The 14,140-nt window shown below is 43.1% G+C and overlaps 3 protein-coding genes across 3 annotated transcripts; 1 reads left to right on the forward strand and 2 right to left on the reverse strand.

Moving 5' to 3' along the window:
- Positions 1–206: 206 nt before the first annotated feature.
- Positions 207–3,274, forward strand: EAE97_000394 (uncharacterized protein; the record flags this gene model as incomplete). Its single annotated transcript, XM_038870904.1, has 5 exons — positions 207–356; positions 418–515; positions 881–2,012; positions 2,071–2,728; positions 2,820–3,274. 5 exons carry the CDS (start codon positions 207–209, stop codon positions 3,272–3,274), a joined length of 2,493 nt encoding a protein of 830 aa, XP_038738265.1.
- Positions 3,275–4,038: 764 nt separating this feature from the next.
- Positions 4,039–6,823, reverse strand: EAE97_000395 (uncharacterized protein). Its single transcript, XM_038870905.1, has 2 exons — positions 5,937–6,823; positions 4,039–5,875 (listed from the first exon to the last, which is right to left on the reverse strand). Exons 1-2 carry the CDS (start codon positions 6,248–6,250, stop codon positions 4,441–4,443), a joined length of 1,749 nt encoding a protein of 582 aa, XP_038738266.1. The 5' UTR covers positions 6,251–6,823; the 3' UTR covers positions 4,039–4,440.
- A 5,971-nt stretch (positions 6,824–12,794) lies between these two features.
- Positions 12,795–13,295, reverse strand: EAE97_000396 (uncharacterized protein; the record flags this gene model as incomplete). The annotated part of the gene is made up of 1 exon (XM_038870906.1): positions 12,795–13,295. The coding sequence occupies one exon, from the start codon at positions 13,293–13,295 to the stop codon at positions 12,795–12,797; it is 501 nt and encodes a 166-aa protein (XP_038738267.1).
- Between the last annotated feature and the right edge of the window lie 845 nt (positions 13,296–14,140).

The following is a 14,140-nucleotide window of genomic DNA, read 5'->3' on the forward strand; positions in this document are numbered from 1 at the left end:
TGTATTGATTCACCACACGATTCAACCCAGCTCCTTCCCGACTTATCATGAATCTATAAGCCCATCTACAATTATTTCTTTCGTAATTTGATTGATTATAATATCTTTGCTGAACAAATATCTCTCTGCCTTGAAGGCAGCAAAGTGGTAGTACTAACACTAAACTGACTGACAAAGAAAGCAATACACACCACATTCCATTCACGATGGCCTCAAAACGTAAGGCTGCAGCTATGGCACCTACGGTGGAAGAACCGGTAGATCCAGCTGATGAACTCACATTTACGAATCTTGGTGGTGGTAATGAGGTCGGAAGATCTTGTCATATAATTCAATACAAGGGCAAAACTGTCATGGTAAGCCCAGGGCCTCTCTCTCCAACATCTGCGCAATCCATTTACTGACTTTGCGATATAGCTTGATGCTGGTATGCATGCTGGCTACGACGGATTAGCAGCTCTACCTTTCTATGACGATTTTGATTTGAGTACTGTCGATTTACTTTTGATCAGCCAGTAAGCGCATTCTATTTCCTACATTTTATATACGCGCGTTGGCTTTTGGAGGATGGGGCAGTCAGTATATGGTGTTCTGTTTCGGTGTTTCAATACAATGCGCCTTTGGCAGCTTGGACTTTGCGTTCGAATTCTGGGTTATGCATCTTTACATGCAGAATTCCGTTTCCTTTCATTGGCCTATCTACCTACCATATTTATCATGTATACGAGAATCAATACAATATCATTATCCCACAGCAAATGCTTGTCTTGATTCTGTGATATAACCTCAATCGCTGCGGACTCAAATTGTACATAGGCAACTACTTTTGTTAGCGTATTTTGGTGCCTTGCCAAGTAGTATTCGAGCTGACCATTTGTAGTTTTCACGTCGACCACGCAGCTTCATTGCCGTATGTCCTTGCGAAGACCAATTTCAAAGGACGTGTCTTCATGACACATCCAACCAAGGCTATCTACAAATGGCTCATTATAGACAGTGTAAGGGTTGGAGGAGCATCCTCAGGTGGAGGTTCACAACCAGTATACACTGAAGCCGACCATCTCACTACATTTGCTCAAATCGAAGCTATAGATTATCATACCACACATACAATTTCTTCGATCAGGGTCACACCTTATCCAGCAGGGCATGTACTTGGTGCTGCTATGTTCCTTATTGAGATCGCAGGACTCAAGATATTCTTCACAGGAGATTATTCTCGGGAAGATGATAGACATCTTGTTTCTGCCGAGGTTCCCAAAGGAGTGAAAATTGATGTTCTAATTACCGAATCTACGTATGGTATTGCATCACATATTCCTCGATTAGAACGAGAGCAGGCCCTTATGAAGTCTGTCACTAGTATCCTGAATCGTGGGGGCCGAGTTCTCATGCCAGTTTTTGCACTTGGTAGAGCTCAAGAACTTCTTTTGATTCTAGATGAATACTGGGGTAAACATCCAGAATTTCAAAAGATCCCCATCTACTATGCTAGTAACTTGGCCCGTAAATGTATGTTAGTATACCAAACATACGTTGGCTCTATGAACGAAAATATCAAACGACTCTTCAGAGAACGTATGGCCGAAGCCGAAGCCAACTCAACTAGTGGGGGTAGAGGAGGACCATGGGATTTCAAATATATTCGTTCATTAAAGAATCTTGATCGGTTTGACGATGTTGGAGGTTGTGTTATTTTAGCAAGTCCCGGTATGCTACAGAATGGTATCAGTAGACAATTACTAGAACGGTGGGCACCAAGTGATAAAAACGGTGTTATTATTACTGGTTACAGTGTTGAAGGTACTATGGCAAAGCAAATCATGCAAGAACCAGATCACATCCAAGCAATCATGTCTGGTCCACAGGGCTTTACACGAAGATCAGCACCCGGAGAAACAGAGAAGGCTATGATTCCTAGAAGATGTAGTGTTCAAGAATACTCCTTTGCAGCGCACGTTGATGGCGTCGAGAACCGGGAATTCATCGAAGAAATCGCTGCTCCTGTTGTGGTAAGTTCCTTCTACCTTCCAAATCCAATTCAAATGAAAAAAGACTTAACAACCATAGATTCTCGTCCACGGCGAACAACACAACATGATGCGTCTAAAATCCAAACTTCTCTCCCTTAACGCCGACAAAACGACCAAAGTGAAAGTCTTCTCCCCCAAGAATTGCGAACCATTACGCATTCCGTTTATGACTTCCAAAACCGCCAAGGTCGTCGGAAAACTCGCCAATAATCCTCCACCTACTGATTCCGCTCAACTTATCACTGGTGTACTGGTTCAAAACGATTTCAAAATGTCGTTAATGGCTCCTGAAGATTTGAGAGAATACGCTGGATTAACTACTACTACTATTACGTGTAAACAACGTATGACACTTAGTGCGGCCGGTATTGATCTTATACGATGGGCTCTAGAGGGAACATTTGGAAAGATCGATGAGTTGCCTGAAAGTAGAGGACAACAGAAACATGCAAATGGGAATGAAAATGGAAACGGGGATACGCATATGAATGGATCATCCGACGAAGAAGCCGACGAGGAGATTGCAAATACGAATGCCGTCACAGCATATTTAGTTATGGGCTGTGTTACAGTCAGGTATAGAAGTAATGGAGAAGTAGAATTAGAATGGGAGGGAAACATGTTGAATGATGGGATTGCGGATGCCATCATGGCAGTGTTGTATTCGGTGGAAAGCAGTCCGGCTGCTGTTAAACGTATGTTCTTCAACCCCATTCTCTACTCCTTTTCTTCTCCTCATCAATCACATTGTACCTCTTACCCATTTTCAAAACTAACACCCCCTAGAATCTGCAAGCAAATCTCCGCACTCTCATTCCCACTCCCCTCCAGCCCGCAACCTACACGCTAACCTAACTCCCGCCGAGCGTCTCGAACGCCTCTTCATGTTCCTCGAAGCCCAATTCGGCGCCGACAATCTTGTTCCTATCACCACTCCCCGTCTATCCACTGGAATTCCACCCCCCACTTCTTCCCCCTCCATCTCCTCAGACACCAAACCATATTCCTCCTCGGACCTCGAGACGCCCGAATCCTCGGAAACGTACGCTCTGGAAAAAGAACTCGCTCGTCTCCATAAACTCGGTATCCCCGTTCCGGGCATCGAGATCAAGGTCGATAAGATGGTGGCGAAGGTATGGTTGGAGGATTTGGATGTCGAGTGCGCGAATCGGGTCTTTGGGGAGAGAGTTAGAGCTGTGGTAGAGAGAGCCGTGGAAGTTACGGCGCCGTTGTGGGGTTGAGTTAAGAGAGATGATTGGAGCTAGATAGGTCCTCCTGATATGAGAGAAATGGAAGATTGGAAAGGGAAGAGCAAAGAAGAAGTGTATAATACCTAGATGAACGAGGATGAGGACGAGAATCAAGAATCACTGACTTTGCACTAAATGCACAAATGCGATGTTAAAGAGAGAGAGAGAGAGTTAACTATTTTAAGTAGATAGTAGATAGTAGATAGAAAACCTCACTATACCGAGAATCTTTCAACAAATGAAAGATTGAATAAACACATACACACATACACAATGTGAATCCCATCTACCTAAGCAGTTTCTTACTCAACCCCCGGATCTGCCCCCTCGCTTCACTTTTACCATCCCACTATGCCCCAACTCACCAATCATATATTGATTTGACGTACTCACTCAGTCTTCTTCTTATTAGTCTTACCTATTATTCCCTCGTATATAAGAATTCGGAAACAGATCATCATCTGCTTCCACGAAAACGGAACGTTCAAGAAGGCGCATCACATAGTCGGCGTGGCTTTAGCTTCAGATAGGTAGGTAGGTCGAATGGATTAAGAATTTATCACGACTGCTAAGAAGAGATATCACTCCCAGGAATCATCCCCTTCCCTTTCATTCTCACTTCTTATTTTCTCGCGCATTCGCCATAAAAGTAAGATTCTCATGGCACCTTCGCGCTCTAATACATTTGAAGTTCGAAATATCACATTCAGCTTCAGCTTCCCAATCACAATGTAACAAATCAATCAAGGAACTCTTTTTTTTATGGGAATTTTTATATTTTAATTTTATTTTCAGTATTCGTAAATGTCGTTAAACCTCCCCATTATTTCTCTTCCTATATCCTATCCAGAATCAACCAAGCTTCAAGCTCAAGTCATCATATATATGCTAATAATGCTACAAACAAACCATCCATCCATCGCTAGAAAAGATGCCTCAAAACTATACCACCAAGAAGGTTTTCCAACCGCGCGCCAAAACACCCAGCCCCAAATCCCAAATCCTAACATTCTGTGCATCTATGCAAGCAATCAATCATCCTGGGGTATATCCACAAATCTTTTTATCTTCATCGCCCCATATTTACCCGCTTCGTAAGTTGAATTATCCATTATCTCCATCTCGTCCCCATCCCCTAGCCTCATTTAATTGGCTATTTAGTCAACGTCGTCATCGTTCTCATCCTCGTTTTGTAGGACCCATCCCCTGCTCATCTCAACTGCTTGTCCCCATTTCTTGAACATACGGGCAGCCTTTGCTGGCTTGATTTTTGGTTCGAAGATAGTTCTGTCGTCACGATTGATCTCCTTGAGCTCATCAAACTCCTTCCAGATTCCAACTGCGAAACCCGCTGCGATTGCGGCTCCGAGAGCTGTGGTTTCGCGCATAACTGGTCTGTTGATTGGGATGTTGAGAACATCGGCTTGTGTTTGCATGCAAAGGTCAGAGTTGGACATGCCACCATCGACAGCGAGTCCTTCCAACTTGTGTCCAGAATCTTTCTCCATAGCATCAAGGATGGCCTTGGTTTGGAAACAGGTAGCTTCAAGGGTAGCACGGGCAATGTGACCACGTTGTGTGTGTTGAGTGATACCGAAAAGTGTTCCCTTGGCATCATCAATCCAGTATGGAGCGAATAAACCAGAGAAAGCAGTAACGAATACTACACCTCCGTTGTCATCAACAGTCTCTGCCAATTCGGTGATCTTGCTTGAGTGTGCAATGAAACCCAAGTTGTTCATCAAGAACTTGACACCGGAACCTGCAACAGCAATGCTACCCTCAAGAGCGTAAACTGGTTTTCGGCCATTGCCAAAATCGTATGCGACGGTAGCCAAAAGACCATATTTTGATACTACGGGCTTGTTACCAACGTTGTAGAGAAGGAAACAACCAGTTCCGTATGTGTTCTTCGCATGACCAGGCTTGAAGCCGCATTGACCGACCAAAGCGGATGATTGATCTCCGAGACAGCCAGTGATTCTGGTGCCTTCAAGAGCACCGTAGGCCATCTTACCGAAAGCTTCCTTGTCTGAAGAAGGAACGATTTTTGGAAGGGTAACGTTTTTTCTGTCGAGCTGGAAGAAGTTGAGGAGCTTGTCATCGTATTGTAAAGTGTGAAGGTTCATGAACATGGTTCTAGAAGCATTGGTGGTATCTGTGACATGAATACCGCCTTCCTTTCCTCCATTGAGTTTGTAGATCAACCAAGAGTCGACTGTTCCAAAAGATAATCTGCCTTCATCGTATGCGTTCTTGATAGCTTCAACATTTCGGTACATCCACATGAGCTTAACGCTGGAAGGGTATGTAGAGAGTGGCAGCCCACACAATTGAAGGATCTCATCTGCTCCTTCCGACTCTTTGAGCTCGCGCACAAGAGCGGTGGTTCGGGTATCGGGCCAGACAACGGCATTGTATAATGGTTCTCCAGTGTTTGTGTCCCAGCAGATAGTTGTTTCACGTTGGTTGGTAATTCCAATGGCTTTGATATCGGACTTCTTGTATCCTAATTCGAGGAATTTCTCTGTTGCCTTCTCTACACACTCATCCACAGAGTTGACCAATTCTTGAGGATCATGTTCATGCCATCTGCAAAAAGGGTATTGTTAGCTTGTGGAATCGATAGAAAGGGCAGAGCAATAAAACTTACCCGGACTCGGGGTACATGTTTTCGAATTCATGCTGGTGCATAGCAACAGGTTGCCCTTCTCCATTGAAGATAATGAATCTTGTAGAAGTTGTGCCTTGGTCAATGCTACCAATAAACCAATGTTTCTGTTCTTCCTCCTCGGTCTCAGTCAAATCTCCTGGCAGATGTGTTTTGGTTTGTTCGATGTGTTCGACATATTCGGCTTCCTCTGGGCTTGGAATCTCAAGGTTCCTGAACTCTGTGTCTCTTCTGTATTTGAAACTGTCGATATCACTGTGTGGTATCGAGGGCGGTGGTGTTGGATGCATCATCATGATGGGAATGTGGTTGTATGTGAAGCAATATATAAATAAGATAATGGGTATAGTAAAAAGCAAGGCTTGATGCGGGAGTACTATAAAACTGAAGCGCGAAGAAAGGATTCTTAAGAAGAAGTGTTTGTTGGTTTGTATGAGGAGGATGAAATCGGGGGGGGATATGTTGGAGTTATAATAGTTTGGGGGAGTAGTGGAGGTGGGGAATGAAGGAGGCTTTGTTACGGTCCTGCGGGAAGGAAGAGTACGGAGTAAGCGCGAGGGGAGAACTCGCTAGTATGACATGTTGAGGAATTGATGGAGGTAGACCGTATGTGGCGGGACTAGATGGAGGAAAGGTAGAAGGGGTGTTCCGGGAAAAAAGATCTACCAAGTTGAACCAAGACGTTTTAGGAATATCTCACCGTTACTCGCATTCTCGTACCAAGTAACTAAAGGTGGAAACTCGATATTCCAGTTCCAAGTAATTAAATTCGTCCTCTTTTACTCCAGTAAAAGATCCTTAGTATAAAATTTCGATTGTCGATGGCGCCTCGTCGGAAGTTCCGTTCTTCCTTGGTGTACCAGATGAAGCGGGGGCCCCTCTTTCTAGGTCACTTGGGACCTGGGTCATCTTTTTTTAATTATTTTGGTACGAATTTAAATGCACGGATGAAGATGGAAAATATCGATCCCGCGCAGCCAAGTGGTAAAGAGTAGTAATTAGCGTTTCCTAGGCATAGCATTAGCATTGGCATAGGTTGGCAAACTACGGTAGATTGGTAGATTGACTGGAATGGAGAGACGCCAGAAGATTAAGTTAAATCTATTAAGAAAAGTATCGAATCTCTTTAACTTTTTAGTCCCAATCCGGTATCAATTTCCTTCAATTAGAGGGGAAAGAGCTAGAATCCATGTTAGACACTCCACAAGAACCATGTAAACCCTCTGCACAGAACACCGCAGAACACGCAGAACACGATCCATTTTCCAGGGCGACATGTGACGGGACAGATGATCAACCAAAATTTATGGGAGCCAGTTCCGGTAACAATGGGGAATTATGAAGGGGAAAATGTATGGGAATCGGACACTATGAGTATGGGCAAATAAAGCTACTAAGCTGATTACTTGGCTTCTACAGGTAGAAAAAGATCTATTTATTACTGAATACATACTAGATTGATACTAGCTATCAAATAGTCATAACTATAAAATGACTAAGTTATGAAGTCAACCATCTAAGTGTTAATTGGGCACCTAGAGGCTCTATTAAGTTCTTACTTTCTTGATGCCAATAGCCGGTACTATCTTTCCGTTAAATCGTTATTTTCCATTTCGCTCTCTATTCTTCCTCAGCCCACTTTCTCGACTCTAGATTGGATTTCTTCCAGATAGCAACGTGAAACTGTGAAATGGTTATGTACATCGAAAGCTGTCTGGCTGATTCACTGAACTGGCTGGCCTTTTCACCAAAATGTTCGAGGCGTGTTCTATGAAAACGGAAGAATTATTTCCGTCCTATGAAGCTGGATGATTGGAATTATGCCGCCCAGTGGTTCGTCACCCTATAGAAATATCCATGCACTTTCCTCGAGTAGAATGTGTTGAAAAGACCTAGGTAGAAAGTTTATTAGGAGGCTAGAGTCACCCTTCAAGTCCGTCCTTTGAATAGGAAAGAGATCTGTGCTCAGTCTGTCGTGCTGTGCTCTTTCTACTTAGGTACTTCCGTGGAATCCATGTTTGCATCTGCATTTACGGAGTATAGTGTGATAGTCGGTAGTATAGAGTGTACAGTGTGCAGTGTGCAGTGTACAAGTATACTAGAGTTAGTACCTACAGTAGTTAGTTACATCGTGCACATGGAGTTTTCGGTTTGCATACTTTGGGCTCCAACATCCATAGACTCCTCCACTTATTTTTACGAGGAAGTTGTTTTAGCTCGTTGAGATCTCATCGATTTGCTGATGTTGATACTAATGCTAATGCTAAAAGCTCATGCTGATTGATGCTGATGCTTTACCGGTATCGCCTTGACAGGTCTCTCCCAGGCGAATATCTAACCACGATCCACAATACTACATGTGGCTGTGTTTGCTTGAGGCGCTATGGTGGGGGATTCGACTGCAAATCTGCAAATCTTCTGTCCTTACAGAATTGGCAACGTCAACATGAACGAATCGAAACATTGTTAGAAACGGCTCAACCAAGTCTTATCTTTCTGCCTTGGAAATGATATCACGTTTCTTAGGTTATGATGAAATTTCAATTGTCCATCTTTCAATCATCGAGAAATAAGAAATCTCATATCTCGATCGCACGTATACATAACATCATGCCCCCATTGTTTTCCAAAGTCATGAGTTTGTTTGACATCAGTTTCTTATTTCGTCGAGCTCAGATATCATCATATATCATCATACAATTATAACTTGGAATGAGATCTATCCATTTTATGTCATCAATGAATTCATAGTGATGAAAAAGATCTACTCACAAGAATATCACGACACTTGCTTGGGTACGTACTCACTGACAACACATTTATCTCGGCATTCTTAATTCTGTTGTCAAAAATCCCATTTTCTATTCACACGATGGTATCCCCTCTTCCCCCCACAAAATTGACTGTGATCAATCTCTCTTTTTCTACGGAACTTTTTTCAATTTTGAAAATATCACGATGCACGACTCAAGGACTACCCCTTTTTTCCACCCCATTACTCCAGTCTCCCAAAAAAACAAAAACTCAAATTGCTCTCGTGCTCAAAATAGTATTGTCCACCCAGCACAGTCCAGTTCCTCGCGTCTATTCTGTTAATCCAATTCCGGGGTCCCAAGATGGAACTTCAAACTACAATAGTTGCAAAAACAGAAAAGAGTCAAAGACGATCTATCTGACTGACAATATTGTTGAAACCCACCAGAGGCTAGAACCGAGACAACAGAGGTATTCGACCACAGCCTCGCCCATATATCAATGTCCAAACATTACAAACCATCTCTACTCCGAGACTCATTCCGCCCCGCCTGTCTAGTTTCCAATTTCCTACCTGAACACTGACCAGTCCAGCCCCCTCTCCAGGCTCCAAGTAGTTTGGGGGTAAAAAATTGAATTGGGACATCCGACGGGATTTCCTAATTTGACTTAACGTCTTTTCCCACAATTAGACTTTTTAACTTTTACTTCTATTCCTGGAGAAACGCCAACAGAAACAGAAACACATCAATCAAATCCAAAATTGAATGCCGGAGTACCGATACGATACAAGTATTGGAACCAAAGACCGTGCAGTCGTGCATGGCACTGCACGCTCACCTGTTTACACCTTAATAGGTAATTCCAGTCAAAAAGCATGGGACTGATTCCGCGGATAAGCATTTGAGTATCCATCTACTTACTTTCACCCCACAAGACCACCCTTCTAGAACGATATTGATCGGTTTATGAACCCCTTTCGAGTCTCATCACCGGCGACCCCCCAACCAAAAACTTCTTATCCGTCGTGGAAAAGGTCACGATGTCAATTTCTAGCTTCATGTTTGTCTCTTTCACAGCTGCACAGACTTCTGCACCCTGGGCCTCACAGACTTTACAGGGCTTCTTGTACTTCTCATTCATCTTGGTACCTGACTACCACCTTATTTTCCTACCCAAAATTTAACTTCTAAGACACACCCACTCCAACTCACGTACGAAGTTCGAGCTTCGAACAGGCGAACAAAATATTTTTTCAGAGGTACAATACATATGTACCATTTTAGTTACATACCACGTACAATCAGCATGTGTGGTAGCAATATGCAACATGCAATGCAAGACACGCATTTCAACAATCGAACACCCTTCAAAGATTCGAGACTGTGCACTGCATCTTCTGCAACGTATCCAGACTACTCGATATAAAAATAAAATGAAGAAAATAAATCGCCTCCTTTCTAGACCTTTTCGCAGAAAAAAAAATGAATCTTTCCCCACATCTTCAAAACATTATCTGTTGCTAACATGTGCCCGCGTGAGCATTTATATGGGTATTCTCCTTTTGTATCTATCGCGCAATAATTGAGAATTTCTCAAGATGGACTTTTGCTTGTCTGCTTGGCAGCTTGCTTCTCCAGCATCTTCGGTAGCAAATTGAAACTTAGAAATCCATACTGTACTTTTTACCGTACGTTCCGCTTCGCCAATCTACCATACGATGTATAAGCATAGTTTCAACAAGAATTCACGAGAATTCAATTCATAAGGTTACATACCGCTCCCTCGTAAAGCATAAACCACCAACCCACAAACTACTGTACGGAGTACAACTAGTCCTATCCTTCCGGTCTTAGCATTCGCAAAAGCACAAAGTGAACAAAGCTCTGCAGAAACCTAGATAGAGAGACATACCTATGCATAGGGATTCGCAATCCCTCCATCTCATCCCATCCCTTTATCTTTCTTCATCTGCGTGCTTCACCGACAGAAGATATGCCACATCCCTAGACTAAACCCAAAAATGAAATAAACATTAATTTTTTTTTACTTTTATCAATTTTATTTGGGACGGTAATCAGTTCGAGCTATCGCTTCACTAATAGAATAATAATTCTATTAGTGAAGCGAAGCGAGAGCGTGGGATGCGCATGGGGCAAATCGTTAGCGTACATTTTCGAGCAATGTTGTATCGCCCACCTTTTGGAGAGGGGAAATCTCACGATGTTTTTTTTTTCTTCTCTTTTTTCACTTTGGGTGAGATGAGATGAGATGGTTTTGTGTGGTGTTGTTGTGTGTGTGGTCACCGGGAAGGAAGTTTAGGGAGTCCGGTAAGGGGTTTGTGGTGTTGTACATAATTATTATTTGTATTTTAATGTTGTTAATAATTATATATCAATCTCACGAGTTATATATACAGATGGTAACAAATTCATTCAATATATATTTTCTGAGTGACAATAATATTTCTCATCCCTCTCTCTCTCTCTCTTCCATCCCATCTCATCCCATCGATACGATTCTCAAGTATATTTTTAACATTCTCGGCCGCATAGAATAAGTTCTAGGCATTCATCTCTCGTGCATTAATGTCCAAGCTTTTTTGTGCCGGTCTCTGATAGGATAGGTCGATTATGCGGCCGCGGGGAATCCGGCGCTAGTGCAGATTGGGGTTGAGCGAGGAGGATATTGATAACACGAGATAGATGGATATAGATATAACGGTGCTTGTGTCTATGTTTGAATTTGGCTTTTGGTCTTGCTTCGGATCTGGGTTGGGGTAGGCGAATCCACTACGGGATCTAGATGAGGAGCGGCGCTTGCTACAGTTTATTTGTTTATTCATTCGATTATTTATTTATTTAATAGATGGCCAAGTGGGTGAGAGAGCTCGAGCTTGGAAGGTGGTATGTATACAGGTGCGTTTTCGCTGAGCTCAAGCTTGGATACATACATGGCTAGGATCTAGCATGTTATGGACTAGAGCTTGAGGGTGTAGGATGGCAAGGCACAGTCGGGTATGTCGTGCATACAAGGAGGTGAGGGCGGAAGTTTATCATGACATCTGCACTATAGTATAGTATGGTATGTGCTTGACCGCCGCCTTGTTGTGGCGTGTGCTGTGTATAGATGCACAAAAGCTTAGATGTATACTAGCCAGGCTATGCTATGTACCGGAGATGAGAAACGGATAGGTATGTCGTGCATACACGGGAGCGGGAGGTGAGTACAATATCCAATCTAGGTATATAACACGTGCTTGGTTGCTTGTTTGCGTGTTTGCTTGGCTGCTTACTTGATCTTGTTCGTTCTCGCTGGGTGGTATTGTCCATCATCTATTAAGTTTAATCTTGAGCTTGAACAAGATCCACGGATGTCAGTTCGAGGGTTCATTGCCTTTAGAAAGCTGAGTCTGACAATGAAAGGTATGTAGTTCCAAAACTACATCAGAACACTCGACATTCATTATACTGGATTGGGTGACGGTGTTCTGAACATCAGAATTATTTCAAAGCAAGGGAAAGCTTCTTCCGGTCTGTAGTCCAGATCATGAGATGAGGTGTTCTAGTATCGTTTCCGGCCTCTTCGGTTATACCCTCGCCTTGCTGCTTGAAATAGTCAAGCTCGGGGGCGAGGAAGGGAGAGCAGAAGTGATTCCGGCTCAGTTTATGTGGATGGTGAGAGGTATCTCGTTTGGTACGGTCCAGTGACGGGATTGTCGAGATTTGGTGGAGAGGAGAGACGATGCATCATATAAGCAGTTAGAGGGTTTACTTGGATTGTTTGGAGGATGATGAGGTATTGGAGATTCGTCTGATATAATCCAGTGACGAATGAATTGAGTGGTTCGGCGGTAACTAGGAGGCCATAGGGAAGAGATCCTTTCGGTTTTATTGACGGCCTAAGTCACTGGGCGATCCGTTTGGTGTAATCCAGTGACGGATCTTTCAATTGTGTGACATGGATTGAGTGATTCAATGGTATCTAGTAAGCGATTGATGGGGTCCCTCTCGATTATTCAAGTAAGCAGGCGGCTTGACGAGGGGCTGACGGCGGAAAGATTGAATAGCATGCAGACCAAAGCCGTTATGAACTCCATTCATCTACCGAAAGTCTAGACCGGTGCAACATTCGTATAATTTTCTCTTGAATTGTCCGGAACTTGTTAGATTCTTGGAACTTACGGGATGAATGCTTGTGAATCTTGCAATCTACTTTGCCACAGCACCATGATCCGAGAACTGACAGATCTTCAGGATATTCAGGCGGAGATATTTTCGTTTGTCCCTCGTCTTTACGGCGGGGCTGTGTTGTTGAGGAGACCCTTGCGTATGCGCGGCGGTCGTACTCGCGAACGCTACCTGGGTTCAGGTGTCTGGGCTCATTAGTCCATTGAAAGGCAAAAGACAGTCCGTGGTAAGGATATCCGTTCGGATGGGCCTTCTTGAACAGAGCCTCTTCAAATTTTCCTTCTCTTACTCGCTCTTCCTCCTCGTCGTCACCCTCACTCAGTACTCCTGTATACGCCCCATCCTCGCTACCATCATCTTTCTCTTTCTCTTCCTCCTCATTCTCGTCTACACCCATTGTATCATGTGCCAATCCTTTTGTTTTCTCGGCTTGTCTCTCTAGTTCTTCCGCTGCCTGCCATACGCTCCGCCGCTTTTACTCTCGCATATAAGTCTTAGACTCCTCAGGCATAAGGGTAAGACGTCCATGTTGTGGTCGTCCCATCGTTTCACTAATAAGGAGGATGGACTGTCTCAAGAAGCTCAATTAGTTCAAGACTATGAATTTATATAAGCGTATCAGCTGACCTGGATATGTGAACTAGTCTGAATGTAAGAATTGTTCTGAGAACTCGAAATGGTTGGAAAGAATGAAATGAAATGACTTGATTGTTTGTCTTGTCCTAAGGTCACAAGTCAGTCTCAAACTGCGGAATGTCTGAATGTATGAACCGACTAGAGTGATTGAAACAACTTGAGTATGCGAATCTGCGTGAGAATATAAATCTACCTGATAGTATGAACCGTCTTGAGAATTCAGGTCAAAATTGTCTTGAATATATATGATCTGGCTTAAGAGTCTGAAGTAACTTGCAGGTATGAATCCATGTTCGAGGAGAATCCTTAAGAAGCTAAAAATAAACCAGAGGAAGCTTTTGAAATATCCACCCCAGAATTTCCAAATTAACTGAATGCAAATCTAAACTAATAGAGAGTAAGTGCTACGAAGCAATCATATACACCGATCCCTATAAACCAGCCATTAATACCAAATGACTCCATAATCACGTCTATTCCTCATCATTCAAATGGCTTATCTTGATAACACTACATCAAACCCAACCCTCACGTTAGGTAAAGGACATATTTATATCAAACCTCGAGATGTATCACAAGTGGTGTACTTTTACTATCAAACTAAAG

This window comes from Botrytis byssoidea (genome assembly GCF_014898295.1).
Source record: "Botrytis byssoidea strain MUCL 94 chromosome Unknown BBYS_001, whole genome shotgun sequence".
NCBI lineage: Eukaryota > Fungi > Ascomycota > Leotiomycetes > Helotiales > Sclerotiniaceae > Botrytis > Botrytis byssoidea.

What these genes read in the sequence shown, in the direction of transcription:
- EAE97_000395 (XM_038870905.1), bottom strand. Translation starts at nt 6,250, where the DNA reads ATGATGATGCATCCAACACCACCGCCCTCGATACCACACAGTGATATC. An exon ending in AACATGTACCCCGAGTCCGG is followed by an intron (nt 5,876 to 5,936) that starts GTAAGTTTTATT and finishes CCCTTTTTGCAG; the next exon opens with ATGGCATGAACATGATCCTC.